Source organism: Lactuca saligna, chromosome 3 (genome assembly GCF_052625555.1).
Source record: "Lactuca saligna cultivar CGN05327 chromosome 3, ASM5262555v1, whole genome shotgun sequence".
In the NCBI taxonomy this organism is placed as follows: Eukaryota; Viridiplantae; Streptophyta; class Magnoliopsida; order Asterales; family Asteraceae; genus Lactuca; species Lactuca saligna.
The window spans coordinates 181808367-181828642 of record NC_136419.1 but is presented as its reverse complement, the minus strand read 5'-3'; the positions used below and the strand labels follow the sequence as shown (position 1 = coordinate 181828642).

Here is a 20276-nt window from a genome sequence, read left to right as displayed (position 1 = left end):
TCCAGTTGACAGCGGAGGAGGTCTGCGCAACGCCCGATGTCGTGGCTGGTATGTATTCTTTCATTTATTTATGCTGAGTTTGAGATATTGTGCTTATATTATGATATGCGTAGGTACTTTTCTTATGAGTTCTGTACCTGCCTTGGTGTTATTTGAATCGGGTGCGAGTCGGTCTTTTGTATCTTTGGCTTTTAGTCAGCACATCAGTATTAGCCGAGAGGCATTGAGTCGACCTCTGAGAGTTTCCGTAGCTGATGAGAGGGCGGTGTATGCCACCGAGGTGATTCGAGGATGTGTACTCGAGATTTTCAGGGTGGAGTTTTCGATTGATTTGGTTACTATTGCGATGGGGGACATCTGTGTCATTGTGGGCATGGATTGGTTGAGCAGATTTGGGGCAATTATTGACTGCGAGCGACAGTTGGTGACCATACGAGACCCTAATGGGGGAGTTCTCACGGTGTACAACGAGGGTACACGTTCTGGGTCGGCATTTTATTCGGCCGCTAGAGCGAGGCAGAGTCTACAGCAGGGCTGTAAAGGGTTTGTGGCGTATGTGATGGATACGAGGGTTGATTCAGAGAGACCGAGGTCAGTTGATGAGGTTCCGATAGTGCAAGAGTTCCCGGATGTCTTCCTGGAGGAGTTGTCGGGTGTGCCTCCCGAAAGGCAGGTAGAGTTCCGTATCGATTTGGTTCCGGGGGCTGCACCTATCGCCAAGGCGCCCTTTTATCTTGCGCCTCCAGAGATGCAAGAGTTATCCTCACAGCTTCACGAGCTGTTGTGGAAGGGATTTATTCGGCCGAGTAGTTCGCCGTGGGGAGCACCTATCCTTTTTGTCAAGAAAAAGGATAATTCACACTGGATGTGCATTGATTACCGGGAGTTGAACAAGCTGACAGCTAATAACCGTTACCCCTTGCCGAGGATCGACGATTTGTTCAATCAGTTACAGGGAGCGTCTTGGTTTTCCAAGATTAAATTGAGATCTAGATATCATTAGATGAGAGTTCGAGATGAGGATATCCAGAAGACAGCATTCAGGACTCGTTACGGGCATTACGAGTTCGTGGTGATGCCTTTCGGGCTCACCAATGCACCGACAGCGTTCATGGATCTCATGAACAGAGTGTGCAGACCGATGTTGGATTGCTTGGTGATCGTGTTCATCAACGATATCTTGGTGTATTCGAGATCCAGAGAGGAGCATGAGGAGCATTTGAGGGAGATCCTCGGAGTTTTGAGATCGGAGAGGCTTTATGCCAAATTCTCCAAATGTGATTTTTGGTTATTAGAGGTCCAGTTCCTAGGGCACCTCGTTAACCAAAATGGGATATTGGTCGACCCGGCCAAGATTAAGGCAGTGATGGGTTGGGAGGTGCCGAGATCCCCCACAAAGATCAGGAGTTTCTTAGGGTTGGCAAGCTATTACCGGAGATTTATCAGAGACTTCTCCAAGATCGTCGTGCCACTCACTAGGTTGACCCGGAAGGGTGTTGCATTTTCATGGGGCCCAGAGCAGCAGGCCTCCTTCGAGACACTTCGCCAGAGACTGTGCGAAGCCCCGGTGTTAGCCCTTCCGGAGGGGATGGAGGATTTTGTGGTGTATTCTGACGCGTCAATATCGGGGCTCGGGGCGGTGCTGATGCAGAGAGGGCATGTGATAGCATACACATCGAGGCAACTGCAGCCTCATAAGACGAGGTATCCTACCCACGTTCTAGAGTTGGGGGCAGTAATGTTCGCCCTCAAGATCTAGCGTCACTATCTGTATGGGGTTCGGTGTACCATATATACGGACCACTAGAGTTTGAAGTACTTGATGGATCAGGCCAACCTGAATATGCGCCAGAGGAGATGGTTGGATGTGGTAAAGGATTATGATTGCGAGATCCTATACCACCCGGGTAAGGCTAATGTGGTAGCCGATTCAAGACATTTGCATGAGATTGATAGTGATGAATCCAGTGTTGGACACCATTTGTGGGGCCCAGGCTGAGGCCATGAGACCGGAGAACCATAAGAGAGAGCAGGTTATCGGGCAGGTATCAGAGTTCGTTACCGATAGCCGAGGGCTTATGACATTCCAGGGTCGGGTTTGGGTACCGTTTGTGGGCGGAACACGTACCATTTTGATGGAGGAGGCACATAGATCGAGATTTTCGATCCATCCTGGGGCCACTAAGATGTATTTGGACTTGAAGAGAGAGTATTGGTGGCCATGCATGAAGAGGGATGTCGCTTGGTTTGTAGAGAGGTGCTTAACGCAGGGTTAAGGCCGAGCACCAGCGTCCGCATGGTAAGTTGCAGCCATTAGAGATTCCCGAGTGGAAGTGGGAATAGATTACCATGGATTTTATCACCAAATTGTCGAGGACTGCTAGGGGTGTCGATGCAATTTGGGTGATTGTGGGCAGGTTGACGAAGAGCGCTCACTTCCTAGCCATCATTGAGAGCTCTTCTGCTGAGAGGCTGGCAGAGTTGTACGTGAGGGAGGTGGTATCGCAGCATGGAGTGCCGATCTCGATTGTCTCAGATCGATATGTGCGTTTCACTTCCAGATTTTGGAAGAAAATTCATGAGGAATTGGGTACGAGGCTGCATTTTAGTACCGCATACCACCCACAGACTGACGGACAGAGTGAGCGGACGATTCAGACGCTCTAGGACATGCTTCGGGCATACATATTGGACTTCAGAGGGAGTTGGGACACGTACTTACCCTTGGCTGAGTTTTCCTATAACAACACCCATCACTCGAGCATTGGTATGCCACCCTTTGAGCTGTTGTATGGAAGGAGGTGTCGGACCCCCCATTTGCTGGGGTGAGGTAAGGCAACATATGATGGGTAGTATGGAGATAGTGCTTCAGAAGACAAAGCAGATACAGCAGGTCAGACAGAGGTTGTTGACCACTCAGAGTCGCCAGAAGAGTTATGCGGATAGGCGACGATCTGAGCTCGAGTTCCAGGTCGGTGATTTCGTGCTCCTGAAGGTATCTCCTTGGAAAGGAGTGATCCGATTCAGGAAGATGGGCAAGCTGGGACCCCAGTACATTGGGCTGTTTAGAGTGATCGTGAGGGTGGGCAAGGTAGCGTACCATTTGGAGCTACCTGCAGAGTTGGACCAGATTCATGATACCTTCCACGTGTCGTAGCTGAGGAAGTGTATTACCGACGAGTCTGCAGTGGTACCATTAGAGGATATCCAGGTGGACGCGAGTCTGAATTATGCTGAGAAGCCGATCGCAATCTTGGATCAGAAGATCAAGGTTCTGAGGAACAAGGAAGTGCCCCTCGTTCAGGTCCAGTGGCAACATCGGAAAGGGTCCGAGCTGACTTGGGAGTTGGAGCCGGAGATGCGGGAGCAGCATCTAGAGTTGTTCATAGCATGAGACTTCGAGGGCGAAGTCTGGTTCTAGTGGGGGAGAATTGTAACATCCCAAAAATCAGGTATACCTTTGAACCTTTATCTTTGAGCATTTGGCACATTTGGCCCTCTTAAGGAAATGCATGTTTGGCGAGTACGTGGGGCGTACTGGGGTGTACGCTCAGCGTACCCGTCCGCGTCTTGATCGGGAAGGGTTGCCAGGTACGCGGGGCGTACCAAGGTGTACGCGGGGCGTACCCGGCCCAGAAGAGAAACCCTAATATGTTGAGCCTCCCTATTTAAGCAACCTTAAGGCTCATTTGTTGGCCACCTTTTTCCATAGCTTTACCATTTCAAAACCTAAATCTCATTTTCAGTGCAAGGGAGTGTCTAGGAGGGCTTTGTATTGTGTTCTTGGCCTTTTGGAGCAAAGAGATAACCTTGGAAGAGGAAGAGTTGGAGCTCAAGCTTTTGGATCCGAGTTAAGCAGTGAAAGGAGCTTCATTTTGAGGTAAAAAGCTTCAACCTTTACATCTTTTCTGTTCATGCTTTGTAGAGAGAAGTTTTAGGGTTTTTGGTCCCCAAGTTCATACTTTATGAGTAGTTGAGCTCTTAGGAGCCAAGATCTGTCCCCTACTAGCTCTTTGAGTGTTATTAGGTGATAAAAATCCAGTCTTGGTTGTTAAAGGTTGTTCATGCATGAGATATGGACCTTGTAAGGTTAGAAGTGGAGTGTTTTGGGTGTTGGTGACTTCCACAACCATGCAAAGGCTTAATGTCACCAACTTTATGGATTAAGTCGCATTAGAGGAGTCAGATCTGGATTTTGGATGCAAGTCTTAACCAATTAAGACCTGAATGAAAAGGAGGAAAAAGTTGGGAGTTACGCTGGGCATAATCCCAGTACGTGTGGCGTAAGGGGTCGCGTACCCCGATTCTGTGAAGGCTCCGGGTACGCCCAGCGTACATGTTTGGTACGCGCAACGTAACCCGGAGGGTTGACTTTTGTTAACTTTTAGGGTTTGGTCAACTTTAGTGTATTTGAGCCAAGTGAGGGGTAAATTGGTCTTTTACCCTCCTAAGAGGGATATGAGAGGGAGCGGTCTAGCCTTGGGAAACATGATTGATGACAAGTGTATATTTCATATGATTATACCTGAAAATACACACGCTAGAAAATTGGTAAGTAATACGTACTTTTTATTTATATTTTTCATCTATGATTTCAATATAATGTTTTATAGTTGACGTATTGGTAATTTGGTATGTAGTTTCAATAACTTTGTTTCACATCGGTGATTGTAAGTAATTTACTGAAACTTATACGTTTTTTCATGTGGGCAAGATTCTGGAGGTAATCTATATGTAGATCAAGTATTAATTAATTTTATAATTCACATCTTATATGTAGGTTTGGTTGGCTTTTTGACATGTTACAATTTTATAAATACTTAGCTAGGGTTATGGGAACCTATGGCCACCATGATCTTGAATATTTATCCCCAAGTGTGCTTGCCTGAACCACGGGTAAGATCAACACTATGTGCCAATAGATACTTATATTTCAAATTCCTTGATACTTGGTTGTAAAACTTAGAATAGTATTTTTGGTATATAGGTTTTTATACTTAATCTCATAGCGTCACAAGTGGAAGGAATTAATGTCTTTATAAGAAAAAAATTGTATGTAGAATGCTATAACGTAGTTTTCTAAAGTACAACCTCTTAACAGGAGGAAATAAAAGTAGGGTGCTATTTATGTATTTAACCCTTAACAAAAAATAATTTCAATGCTCTTTTTGTAATTTCACCACAATAGTACTTTACTTTATGATCTAAGATACTGTCATAATTTATGAAAACGAAAAGTTAGCGACATTTAATTCCCACCCATTATATTCTCAAGTGTTGGTATTTATATTGTGATTTTATAAAAAAAAATCTTATTTTTATGGAAAATGAAATGAAAAAACATAAATTAGATATGAATTTAAGTCCTAAAACGTCAATTTTATATGTTATGAAGAACAACACACTTCTGTTGTGTTGAATGTATTTTTTGGTTCATTTGTAAACAGTAATATTTCTTAAATGATCGGTGATAAAGCTAGTGACCCGTGTCTCATATTATACATGTTGAGATTCTTAATTTAACTGGTTTAATGCTTGATATTCCTTTTTCCTATGAATGACTTTTAAATGTGATTTTGTTTTATTTATACATGTAGGGAATCAATAGACAAGATTCGTCCAAACAATGAGTGTGAACAGCTTGTTCTGCAATTTGGATTTAATCTAGGGGTACAAAATCAGTTTGATCTAAACTTCTAACATGTCTATATATCATGACTACTTCACTAATTTAGCCTCCTTTTATTTCAATTTATAATCATATTTATGAGGGCTACAAAATGTTTCAGAAATTAAAAGTTGAACTTGAATCCAACTGTAACTTCATGACGAGCAGAAGGCAGGAAATATCAATCTACTTCATTTATGTGTTGATAGAACTGCACTTTCAATTTCTTTTTGGTCATGCATTGTACATTGAATATCTACATATTAACCTTACATGCTTAATGTTGTTACAATTGTTATAAAATTTACCAAAGAAATCTCTGTGGGCCGTGCTAAGCATGACCCTTAGACCTTGCTAGTGTGTATATATATATATATATATATATATATATATATATATATATATATATATATATATATATATATATATATATATATATATATATATATAATTTAAAATAATCAATATATTATATCAATTTAATATACGAATTATTATATCAAATTTAGCAACAACGTTATTGTTATATTAAAAAAAAAGCATATATTTGTAGAAAAACCTATTTTTTCGAAATAGCTAAAAGGTTTAAATATAAGATCTAAATCAAATGTCAAATTAACAAAAAAAATGATTAAAAATTAATTTTTATAATAATAATTTTTTTCTCGAAATAGATAGTTTGAATTAAATTAAAAATATTAAAAATTTAAATATAAAACATGTATCAAAAGATAGTTTTAAAATTTATTAAAAACAATAAAGATATAAATAAAATGTTAAATATGAAAACCTACATCGTAATTTCAAATTCACACATAACCTATATAAATTTCACTAAAATAATATCAAATAAAATATGTTTATCTAAATTAATTTTATTTTTATTTTCACATATGACGATTATTAAGATGATGCGACTTTAAATAAAATAATATGAGATCTATTATTTGATATTCATAAATTAATTACGAAAATAATTCCGTACACTCATGTTTGATAATATTTATCATTTATTTAAAATACTTAAAATATTTTATAATAAATTAGTGTACAAATTATTAATTTAAAGTTATTAATAAAAATATATTTATTTTAATAACATATATTTATCAATATTTTAATTATAACCGCATAACAAATAACAAAGGAAATATCGCTAGTTAAAATATAATAATATGGTAAATAAATTTTTGTAATTACTATCCTTTAGTTAATAACTCTAATATTTTGTGTTTGTAGACAATAATCTTTTATGTTCAGGGCCACAAATTAACTTGTGATGTGCGTTAGTTCTATCCACATCTTTACACTAAGCAAAATTCAGATTGTTCTCTTTATGCTTCCACTTCATCCACATCTAAACAATAATTGACATCATCCCCTTTGCATGGGTTTCATCCACATCTCTACTATATTCTCTGCTCTTCTTATCATAAACAATGGCTGAAAGCGTTCTTTCTGCCTTCTTAACAGTGGTCTTTGAAAAGCTTGCCTCTGAAGCCTTGAAGAAGATCGCTCGTTCCAAGGGAATTGATTCTGAGCTCAAGAAATTGAAGAGGTCATTAGACCAGATCCAGGATCTGCTTAATGATGCTTCTCAGAAGGAGATAGTTAATAAAGCTGTTAAAAGATGGCTGATTGGCCTCCAACATTTAGCTTATGACATAGATGACGTGCTTGACGATTTGGCAACCGAAGCTATGCATCGAGAGTTGACTGATGAATCTGGAGCCTCCACCAGCTTGGTAAAAAAGCTAATCCCGACTTGTTGCACAAATTTTTCACTAAGTACTAGGATGCGTAGCAAATTAGATAATATTACCATCAAGTTACAAGAACTGGTAGACGAAAAAGATAATCTTGGTTTAAGTGTGAATGGTGAAAGCCCAAAGCATACGAACAGAAGATTACAGACCTCTTTGATAGATGCATCTAGCGTTGTTGGTCGTGAAGATGATAAGGATGCGTTGCTCCATAAGCTACTACGGGATGAACCAAGTGATAGAAACTTTAGCATCGTGCCCATAGTTGGTATGGGTGGGGTGGGTAAGACCACTCTAGCTAGAGTTTTGTATGATGAAATGCAACGGAAGGATCACTTCAAACTCAAGGCGTGGGTTTGTGTTTCCGATGAGTTTGATATCTTCGGTATAAGCAAAACTATATTTGAATCCATAGGTGGGGAAAACCACGACATTAAGGATTTAAATTTGCTTCAATTAGCTATAAAAGAAAAGATCTCAAGAAAACGATTTCTTCTTGTTCTTGATGACGTGTGGAGTGAACGCTATGCTGATTGGGAAATTCTGGAACGCCCATTCCGCGAAGGGGCAGCTGGAAGCAAAATTATCATAACGACTAGGAAGTTATCATTGCTGACCCAATTGGGGTACGATCAACCTTACCGTCTTTCGGTTTTGTCACATGACAATGCTCTATCTTTATTTTGTCAACATGCCTTGGGGAAAAGCAACTTTGCCTCACATCCGACACTAAAACCACATGGTGAAGGTATTATCAACAAATGCGACGGTTTGCCATTAGCTTTGATCTCACTTGGGAGGTTGTTGAGGACAAAAACAGACAAGGAAGAATGGAAGGAAGTGTTGAATAGTGAGATATGGGGGTCAGGAAAGGGAGATGAGATTGTTCCGGCTCTTAGACTAAGCTACAATGATCTCTCTGCCTCTTTGAAGCAGTTGTTTGCATACTGCTCCTTGTTCCCAAAAGACTATTTGTTCAATAAGGATGAGTTGATTTTGTTGTGGATGGCAGAAGGGTTTTTGCACCAATCAACCACAAGCAAGTCGATGGAACGCTTGGGTCATGAAGGTTTTGACGAGTTGTTGTCAAGGTCATTTTTTCAACATGCCCTTGATGACAAATTGGTGTTTGTGATGCATGACCTGATGAATGACTTGGCCAAATCTGTGAGTGGTGAATTTTTTTCAAGGTTGGACATCCAGATGAAGAAGGAAATTAGGAAGGAAGCTTTGGAAAAGTACCGCCATATGTCATTTGTTTGTGAGGATTACATGATTTACAAAAGGTTCGAGGCATTCAAAGGAGCTAGAAATTTGAGAACATTCTTAGCAGTGTATGCTGGGATAAACGAAAGTTGGAGAACGTTTTACATATCGAATAAGGTCATGGATGACCTACTCCACGAGTTACCTTTGTTAAGGGTCCTCAGTTTGTGTCAACTTAACATAAGCATGGTACCTGAATCCATTTGTAGTTTAAAGCACTTGCGGTATCTTAATTTATCTCGAACTGAAATAGCATGTCTACCGGATAATGTCTGCAACCTTTGTAATTTACAGACGTTGATTGTTTCTGGCTGTTATAGTTTGAAAAAGTTGCCCAAGAGCTTCTCAAAGCTTATAAATTTTCAGCATTTTGACATGAGGAATACTCCACGTGTAAAGAAGATTCCCTTAGGGATTCTTGAGTTGAAAAGCCTACAAACTCTCTATGGGATCGTTATTGAAGGAAACAATGCAATTTCAATAACCGAGCTTAAGGACTTAAAGGATCTCCAAGGGAAAATTACCATTAAGGGGCTGGAAAAAGTACAAGTCTCAGTGCATGCACAGGAAGCGAACTTATCTGAAAAGAAGATAAGCGAGTTAGATTTAGAATGGAGTGATGTATTTGATGGTTCTCGAAAGGAAACACTTGAAAAGGAGGTCCTGAATGTGCTAAAGCCTTGTAGTGAAAAACTAAAAAGCCTAGGAATTGCATCATACGGAGGTTTAGAGTTTCCAAGTTGGATTGGGGATCCCTCATTTGGTCGGCTGACTCGTGTTTCGATAAGTGGTTGTAAAAACTGTACATTTCTACCGTCACTTGGGCAGTTACCATTACTTAAGGAGTTGTATATTGGAGGGATGAATGAGGTAAAAGTTGTGGGTCTGGAGTCACTTGGGACCGGTCTTGCATTCCCTTCACTTGAAAAATTATGGTTTTATGATATGGATGGGTGGGACGCATGGTCAACCAATAATAGTGGGGTTGTCCGTACATCATTTCAATGCCTTCAAGAGCTTCATATTGAAAGTTGTCCTAATTTGGTTAGAGTCTCACTTGAAGCGTTACCTTCACTGAGGGTTCTAATGATTCATGGTTGTGGCCATGAAGTGTTAAGAAGTTTGGTCCGTGTAGTTTCATCGATCACCAAGTTGAATATTAGTAATATCTTAGGACTTGATGATAAGGTGTGGGGAGGTGTTATAGAATATCTTGGGGCAGTTGAAGAACTAAGCATTGAAGAGTGTAGTGAAATAAGATACTTGTGGGAATCAGAAGCAGAGGCAGGTAAGTATCTTGTGAATTTAAGGAAGTTGGAAGTAAGTAATTGTTCAAAATTGGTGAGTTTAAGAGAGAAAGAGGAGGAGGATAATTGTGGAAGCAACCTAACATCTCTTACCATCTTGGCCGTATTGGGTTGTAAAAGCTTGGAGCATTGCAACTGTCCAAATAGCCTCAAGTCACTTACCATCCGGAATTGTAATAAATTATCGGAAAAGGAGTTGATAGGAGGACGCGAGAAGCCTCTGATCAACTCAAACATACTCATGCTTGAATCTGTATACATAACTGATTGGCCAAATCTGAAATCGATCACTGAATTGAGTTCCTGTTGGATTAGTGTCTAAGTCCATAACTATTTTGGTATGTACTTGACCCGATGGTGCATGGTCCTTTTGGGTTGCCTTCACCAAAGCAACTTGATTGGAGAAATGAATAAAGAGAGAGAGGATAATATGATTTATTAATATGTTATAAGAATAATGTATTAAAGGAGAAATCATATTTGTTTAATTAATATTGGTCAATAATTAATTAAGAATTAGTTTTGTGATCAAATGTAATTAATTAAACTAGAGGGGCTGATTTGTAATTATGTGATAGTTACAAAATAAGGTAAGGATTATCTTATTTATATGGTGGACGAATTTAAGGTTGAAAAGCCTTAGAATTCGAGTATGATAAGGATTCAAGGATTATCTTATTGGTTGCTTAATGGATAATCAACTAGATAAGGATAATGACTGAAACCCTATCTCTACACCTATATAAACACCCCTAGGGCCATGAATTCGTGTATCCCTTCCCAAGAGGTCCTAGATACGAATTCTAACCTCTCACCTCTCTCTTTATACCTTCTCCATTTGCTTATGGTGTTTGTAAGCCATTAGAGGAGTGACACTTGTGACTCTAAGCATTCCAAAGTCAATCCAAGGTGGAGTTGTGATTGTTATTGCTATATAACAATCAAGGTATGTTCTTAAACCTAATTATATGTTAATGTCGATTTCCATATGTTAGAATTAGGGTTTATAGTCTTGGATTCAAAGCATGTACAATAGAGAAACCTAGATCCAAGCATTAGGGTTTGTATGAGCACATAGGATGTCTTATGACCAAAACCCATCAGTGGTATCAGAGCCTAGCTTGGTTTCAATTGTATTGATGCATTGTATAACTGGAAAATCGTTTTTGGGCTTTATGGCTGAGGAACTCGGCGAGTACCACAGTGTACTCGGCGAGTAGACCTCAACTCGGCGAGTACAGTGTGGTACTCGGCGAGTTCGAGCGTCAGATAATGCTTATCTCGGGATTTCTTGCTGTTTTTGCATTTGGATAGTTACCTTATCATGTTAGATCAATATAAATCCGATTTTATGATATATATGACTATATTCTTGATCTAATTAAAGATAATTATCAATTAACAAGATAATTGTTTCCTTATAAGATAATTGATTAATTATTTTGAGTAAATTGATAAATTGTTTTGCAAGAAATCATTAAATAAATCAAATATGGATAATTATGTGATTAAATGTTAATTTAAAATTATTTGTTATTTGATCCTTGCTGTTATGAAAAGTTTCATATTTTACCCTTTAGGTTTTATAATTTAAATTTGAACCCAAAAGTTTTGAAGTTTTGAAATTTAAATAGTTAAAACCCTAATGTTTTGAAAAAGGTTTCAAAACTTGCCCTCAAGTTTTGGAATTTAAAAGTTGATTAAAAGGTTTAATTAGAAATGTTAAATTCTAAAACTCTAGTAATGTTTTGAAAAGTTCAAATCACACCCTTATGGTTTTATTAATTAATTAAGGAGTATAATTAAAAGAGGTTTAATAAATCCATAAAAGAGGGTTGAAGAAGCCCATTTCAAAGTGGGGCCCACAGACTTTCCCAACCTCACTTGTGGACATGCGGTTAACAGGTGGAGAGTCAGAAGACGTGAGTAATTTCAGTCAGTTGTCCCATCTTCTTCCTTCATCCCTTAAACGTCTTGGCATAAGTATATTTGAGAAAGTGGAATCAGTTTCAATGGGACTCCAACACCTCACCTCTCTGCAGCATCTCACCATTGACAACTGCCCAAACACAAGAGATCTACCGGAAATGTTGCTGCCTTCACTTTTGAGTTTGACTATATTTGAATGCCCAAATCTGAAAGAAAGGAGTGGTAAATACTGGCCCCTCGTCTCACATATCCCCTACATTCACATAACTTGAGGAGTTACAAGCTTAATCTGAAGGTATGTTTCTCCCTCTGCCTTTGATAAATTATAAATATAATAATTGGTTTTGCTTTTTTTCAATCAACAAAATGCAAGTATTATATCAACATAAGCATGTATATATAAAAAAATGTTTGCGCGCCAATATATGGTTGCCAAGATGGACATGCCATTGCTTCTTTTTTGTTTTATGGCTTTTGAATACGATTGAGGTTGTCTACATGGGAAGCCCACCATGAATTCCAAAATAAGTCAAAATGGGTAACAAGTGTAAATACTTCAAATCTTTAAGAAAAACAAAATATTCAAAATTCTAAAGTAATTTGTGAATTAGGATTGATCATGGAGTTTGTATTATTTGTAAAGTTCTACAAGTCAGATTTAGAATAATGTATTCCCTGGTAGCTACTGATTACTATGTTCTTTATTCAATGATCTATCTAACCTATTAAAAGTAACACTAAGTAAACCCATCACCACCTTTAAAAATTCAAATGGAGTAAGCGAATGGAAGTTTCATTAAATAGGTCGATTTTGATTTATTCTGCAATCTCTGAGTTTGAGATTTAGACTGAAAACAGAACAAAAACAGTGGAAACCGTCTGCTGTTCCAAGATGTTGAAGTCACCACAATTTGTAGTCTTTGGCATATAACTCTGACTTGTATTAGCAGTTGTATAACCATCTTGCTTTATGAAATTTGGTAGGTCACTTTGAGAAATTGAACACTTTCATATTTGAGTTTGAGAATCTACATGTATCCCTGTATTTTGCAAAATTAGTCAGAAGATAAGCCCCTCCATCTGCCTTTCACTTCTTTTAGTATACATATGCATAAATCAGATAATGCATTATGCTTTCACCCTAAAAGCAGCCCTTAGAGATTTTCTCAGCATAACGTATATTTATCAATATCTGATAGTTCTTTTGTTGGTGAATGTCATGTAGTTGCGAACATGGAAGGGCCATGGTGGATTGCAAAATAGATCAAAATGGTTAACAATTTAAATATTTTAAAATTTTAAAAAACATATGGTGGATTTCGATACCATGGTGTTGAATTGATTAAATTTGAAAAAAGTTCAATTTTGATGTGTAGGTGGAAATACTACTTGGGTATTCAACTGTTGATAATTTGGGAAAGGACTGCATATGAGAGGAAACATGGTTTGTAATTGCTCACTCTGTCTATCGGATGAGAAACCAACTTCGACACTTGTGAAGTTGAAAAAATAGTCCAATGCTCTTTGTTGGAACTGATTACAGCAAGATATCAAATTAAATACTCTTGTACATCTGGTACTCTTATTACTGTTACCAAATAAAACTAAGGGTCTTCCTTAGACCCTTAGTTGGAATATAATTAGATTGGATTATTTTGTGTTGGTTGGGTTCAAGTAAATGAGTATTTAAGATTTGCGCTCATGATATGGTCCCATCTGAATAAATGTTAGTGTTAAGTTCTAAATGAATTTCCTCAGGACAGATCAGAATCCCCAAATTTAACATGTCAAGACTTGTTTCAGACTATCATCTTAATTTCTTCTTCAGATTTTTCTTTAAACTTTCAAGTTCACCACAAGGGAGTTGTATTCTCATGGGGAAGGCCGATAAGGAGGAGGTGCTCTCTTTGCTTTCCTTTTAGTTTATTTAGATCATTCAATTTCCCTCCTTAAATTTCTTTCAGTACCTACCTCCCAGCCATTTGTAACAGACTCCATGTTCCTGATGTAACTAACTTCCGTTGACTTTTGTAATTGATCCAGACACTCCTTGACCAATTGACTCGGTTTGACTTTGTATCTTGAGTATCTAGAATATGTGTTTCGTAATAATGGAGGGCTAACAAATGCTTACCAAGTGCCTACAAGGTTGGGTTGCTAATTTAACCAACTATATCAATGTACTTTTAATTTTTATTTCTAATAAGTACTTCTAAAAAATACTCTAATTACAAATCAATGAAAGTGCGTTGTTATTTATATTTGGATGATATTATTATTATAACGAGGTAAAATTCTCCAAGTACAATGTTGTAGTATGAATAAAAGAAAATAGGATGCTATAATAACAAATCCATGGAAGTGTGTTGCTATTTCTTGCATATAACTCTAATCATTAATAGAAAAACATTTGTTATTATAAAGGCAGGAACATATCGGGGTTAATGAGAATTTGTCACACTTGAGCTTTTAGGCCATACCCTAATTCATGAATTTATTAAAATAATTTTCTGAATCTAGACATGATTTAGCAACAACTGACTCTCAACATTTTTATGCTACATAATGTGAGACGAGAGTTTAATCTTGCAATGATGGAAACAACCATTATGTTCATAGGCATAAAAAGTTGAGTTTTTAAGGACTTTAATCTCTAAATCATGTGCTCTACAAGTTTCAACCATCACTAGGGTCCTCTAGATCTTAAACAAATCTACTTTTGAGAATTATGCTTATACGATTAAATGAGAGTTTTTTTTAACTTACACGGCTAACCAAAAGTAGATAGAAAAAATGAGACAAAGAAAGAGAAATAACTTGGATTAGTGGAGACAACTACACTCATCTGAACACCTAATCAATCACCTAAAAATCAATGTCGCAGATAACCTATAGAAAAGAATCAAAAAACAATGCCCTTGCTTTGCCTTCGGCTGAGAAAAGAATCTTTGTCAATGCCCAAAAATGAAAACAAGGCACAGAAGTTAAATATCAATATAAACATACAAATAAAATAAATGATATGCCACAAATTTGGAGAATTCATCTATGCCACATCTCTAAGGTCATCATCTGATTCAAACAATATGCTTTCATCAAGTGGGAAGTCACCAGTAGTTGCATTAAAGTATGGTTCATTAAGCAGATCAAACCACTTAGATCCATCCACAACCACAAAGGACTTTTGAAGGTCAATACTCACTATTTCATATTGATAAGCATGACTGAAGTTATCACCCAAAGTGAACATTTTAGGATAAAATATTAATAAACGAGTACATATTAAATTGCTTAGATGTGGCAAATATGAACATGTGTACCCTATTTGGAAATAAACATTAATTGGTTGCCAAAGACTACCTATAACACATTAATTGCATATTACTCTTGTTCCATGATTTCAGTGAAGCATTTTATCAAACACATGGCATACATGTAAAACTAAAAAATACAGGCTTGTTCAGCTCAGATTATAAGCAAAGAAACTAAAATTGATTCTTGGAACTTGGAAGCTGATATGAGAAAAGTTGTCCACAAGCAGTGGCGGAACATAGAAGGGGGACTAAATGCCGGTATATTATATAAGAATCAATTACTAACAAATTGATTATTCAACTAAGAAAAAATAAAGAAAAACTGGGATTAGCATCGAGCCCTCAAGATAAGATCCTCCTCCGATCAAATTGAAGAATTTTCCATTTAATTCTTTTAGATTTCTCACATATTATAATCCATACAAAATTGATAAATTCCATCACACCCGACATAATATATAGCAAATTGATTTACGGAAAGCTTTAAAGTAGAGTAGTCTAGGAAAAGCATGAACGTAGAGTTTGTATTATTTGGTGAAGTTGTACAAGTTAGATTTTGGAATCATGTAATAACAATTTACAATATGAATATGTTCAAATCATGAATTACTTTAGGCACATGAGTTTTTTAGAATAATGTATTACCAAATAACTACATATCACTTTCTCCATTTGAAAATGTCAATTTTTTATGTTCTTTATTCATTGATCCATCTAACCTATGAGTAATACTAACTAAACCCAGGACAACCTCTGAAAGTCAAATCGCATAGGCGAACAGAAGTTTCATCAAAGATGTTGAAGGAAAACGGAAGTTTGAGATTTAGACTGAAAACAGAACAAAAACATCTACTATTCCAAGATGTTGAAGTCACTACACTTTGTAATCTTGTCATGTAACTTTGACTTTTATTGGAAGTTGTATAACTTTAGTAACTCCTCTTGCTTTCTGAAATTTGGTAGCCTACTTTGAGAAATTGAATCTACTTTCAAGGCTGGGTTGTTAATCTCTTCAAATATAGCATTGCAGTTTCAAATTTTATTTCTTTATTATTATATTATACTTCTGAAAATTACTAGAATAACAAATAAGTGAAAGTATGTTGCTCTTTGTATTTGGATTACGCTATACCTCTGATATTAGTCAAGTATATTAGATAGGAGTATTACAGGAAATTCAGCAAAATAAAGAGCATCTTGTTAGTGGAGGTGTAATTTAGGCATTTAAATTGTTTTAGTTTGTCACGCATAGTACTTTTAGGACGTACAGGGGATGAGAGAATCATCTTTTTGATGAAATCTGGTATTGTATACCTTGGGAGAGACTAGCCTCTCAAAGAGCTAGGGTTTTTTTTTTTTTTTTTGGTCTTGCAATCTTGTGTTTATCAGTAGTTTGAGCTTTAAATCTATACTTTATTATCAGTTTGTGTTTGTCCCTGTTATTAAGTTGCTTTGGTAAATCAATTCATAGCAGATTAAACTACTAAAATTGGGCAAATTTTTCAAAAAAAAAAAGGTTGTAATATGAATAATTGAATGTAGGATTCTATAATAACAAATCAATGAAAGTTCGGTGCTTTTTCTTGCATATAACATGATCATTAATAAAAAGAATTTGTTGTTATAAAGGGAGGAACATATTGGGGTTGATGAGCACCTATTGCATTGCAACTTTTAGGCCATACTTTATATCACCCAAGTCTATTGATGCATTTAATAAAATGACCAGAACCCTCCATCTCAAAGAAACTTGAGTTCATGGATTTGTTAAAATGATTTTCCGAATCTAAACATGATTTGGCAAAAACCAACCAACCATCAAAACTTTTGTGCCTAGGGGTAAAAAGTTGACTTTTTATGGACTTCAATATCTAAACCATATGCTCAACCCTCTGCTTTACAGGTTTCCACCATCGCTAGCTAGGGTCTTCTAGACCTCTAAGACTATTATGCTTATAAGAATTACCCTTTTATGATTAAAGAACTGTTACTTGACTTACTAGGTTGTTAAAAAGTCATTAAGTACACAAATCCTGGTGCTGCTCAAATATATGAAATTTGCTAGTCATTTACCTCAACGTAACCTTGATGTCGAAAACTTTAAAGATATACATTTATCTCATTGTCAAATTAATTACTTTCTGGTGTCAGATTTTATATAAATTATGAGATTCCTTTTCTAATATTACTGCTTTTTCTAGACTTAATTAAACCCGAGGAGAAAGAGACTTGGTGGTTTTTAGCACGAGACCCCTATGCTGCATAGTCAAGGAATTGCAGATACAGATACAGTTATTTGAATAGTCAATACCTCAGACTAGAAGGTGGCACCAACCAAGCAATAGCATGCAAATACTATATGATTGATACCCGACAAAAGTACTACTCATATCTGTTATTTGATGTAGTATTATCTGTTTTTCCGAAAAAAGAGGTAGATTGAGGACAGAACAAAAATAGATAACACCAAGAAGTTGATGTCACAACACATTTGTACACTTTGCATGTAAACTTGAATTTCATTTGCAGCTGTAAAACCTTAGTAACAGCATATTGCTTTCTGCAAAGTTTAATTAGATAGCCCAGATACAAAACACAGTTTGATATATTGTTTTTAATTGAACTTTGACTTTTTCCACTATATATTTTCTTTGGTGAAACTAGCTTCTATAGTTAAAAATACTATCTGATTGACACCCAACAAAACTAGTCCAGTCTGCGCCTGTTGTTCAATTGGGAATACATGAAAGTCTAATTTTAGAAGTATTGGCTTTTAATGAAGGATTACCTTAATAGAAATGCAACAATACTTTAAATCACAAGGCCTAGACCATTAATTCATGGATGAAAGGAATCACTTCGAGAATTGGAAATCACGCTTTAGTTTATGGTATTAACTTCCTCTTACAAATGAGACCACTACAAATACATTCATTATGTGCACTTTTGTTACTCTGTTTTGCTTTTATCAAATCTTTTATGTTATTATCCTATTGTCACTTTAACTGCTTTTATTCGTCTTTTAATATATTGAATGTATTTGATCTTTAAAAGATTAATCTTGATTTATTGATGAAAAACTACCATTGGCACTTGGAAAGTAAAGTCTAAGGCCGGACGGTGTACCCCAAACCGCTAGGTGCCGTGGCCAAAAACTCACCCAGGAACACCACACCCTAGGTGCGGTTTAGGGTGAAAGTTTTGGGGGTGTGATAGCCTCTCCCTGATCTCTCTTACTCTCTCTGTGATTAGCTACAGATTTAAAATGAAATTTATTATTTATTTTATTTTTGAATTATATTCCAACGATAAAAAATATATTTTTTTTAATTGGCAACAGTCAATTATTTTTTGATTACCAATTAAAAACCCAATAAATACCCCTTCTAGCCCACAATCAAAATCCCACCTTATTCCATCATTTTCCTCTCTATTTTTAAGAAAAATGAATCCCAATAATCCCAACAACCTAACCCCAAAATCTAAGAGAAGAAAATCCTATGTTTCTAGTTTAGCCATGCCCACTGGAAACATTTTTGCTGTTGATCCATCGCGCTCGGTTTATTGTCCCCAACATGAAGCCCCCGTTCAATCCTCTCCATAATTTCAATACCAAAATGGTTGACAACACTACCACATACAAGTGCCAAATAGTAACCCCAACATGTTTAACAACTTTTTCATTTTTTCTGATCAACTTTAACCAAATCAAACCCAAAGCCAAACCCCACCCTATCACTATCAAACCCAAACCCAAACCCTACCACCCTCAAACCCAAAGCTCGAAGACTCGGATGACGAAGTCGTATGAGAAACACAACCCCCTCACCCCTCCACGTCACAAAGGAAAACAACCGATGGAAGAGAAAAAAAGGGCAAGCCTAAAGCGTAGACTCCGACAAAAGAGTTAGAGTTGACACAATCTTAGGTTGACATTTTGGAGGATTTAGAGCTAGGAAAAGCACAATCGATTGACCATTTCTAGCTACACATTCGTGAAAGATTTCGCAAAGAGTTGTGTGAAGGAGATGACTACCGTAATAAATGCCAACTAAATTTAAAATGGTGAGATATAGATATGTAACACCCAGTTTCGAATCGTTTCGTTATTCAGGGCTGTGGCCCGATTATTGGTTATCATAAGGCTTAGGGCCTTGGAGAAGAAGGGAATTGGCCATTTTTGGATATGGGTGTTATGGAATAAGTAATCTGAGTGTTCGTTTGTGTTTCAGAGCCCAAGGGTATTATTGTAATTTGGCGGCTCGGTTCTTTATGAGTTTTGGGTTTTTATTCAGGAAGTTTTATGGCAAGGGTGAGCTGTCAGAAGTGTAGGGCTTCTCATCACCTTTCTGTGGATATAAAGTTCGTTCGAAACGGACCTAAGAGGGTGTTTGGGAGTGCTTTTTATACTTAAAAGTGTCTTTTTAGAAAAGTGTTTATTGGCTTATGGCTTTTTTCTAAAAAAAAAGTTTTAAAAATGTGTTTGGATTAGCTTTTAAGATGATAAAAGCTAAAAAGTCAACAAGCCCTAAAAAGCCACGATTCTCTTGCTTTTCAAAAACTGATTTTTCTTCTTTACCAAAAAGCCCTTTTTAAAAGCACTTTTCATTTACCCAAACACATTTCCAGCTTATTTGCTTATTGGATAAGCAAATAAGCTAATAAGCCTTTTTTATAAGCAATCCCAAACACCCTCTAAGACGAATAAGTTATGGCCGTTTGAATAATTGGCAGAAATAGTCCTTAGTGGAAAAGATTTGCAAGATTGGTCCCATGCATGCATTGAATGAAAGGTGCGTATCTGGGTGGGTATGCCCGGCGGCGTAAGCTGGGGTACGACCAGCGTAATTGGCAGAATGTCAAACCCTAATTTTTAAGGTTTGGGAATTATTTAAACATCCTTATAAGCTCAAGGCTCTCTTATTTCTCAACCTCCACTGACCTTAGTTCGTCTGCTTAGCTTTGCATTTTGGAAGGAGGTAACATACTTTTACACTAATACTGTTTGTGCTTTGTACATTGCCGTTTC

The 20276-nt window shown here is 37.0% G+C and overlaps 1 protein-coding gene across 1 annotated transcript; it reads left to right on the top strand.

Moving 5' to 3' along the window:
• The first annotated feature begins 7050 nt into the window (after positions 1-7050).
• Positions 7051-13582, top strand: LOC145036224 (putative disease resistance RPP13-like protein 1). Its single transcript, XM_078984684.1, has 4 exons — positions 7051-10309; positions 11838-12228; positions 13159-13205; positions 13310-13582. The coding sequence occupies exons 1-2, from the start codon at positions 7108-7110 to the stop codon at positions 12203-12205; spliced, it is 3570 nt and encodes a 1189-aa protein (XP_078840810.1). The 5' UTR covers positions 7051-7107; the 3' UTR covers positions 12206-12228; positions 13159-13205; positions 13310-13582.
• Positions 13583-20276: the final 6694 nt, after the last annotated feature.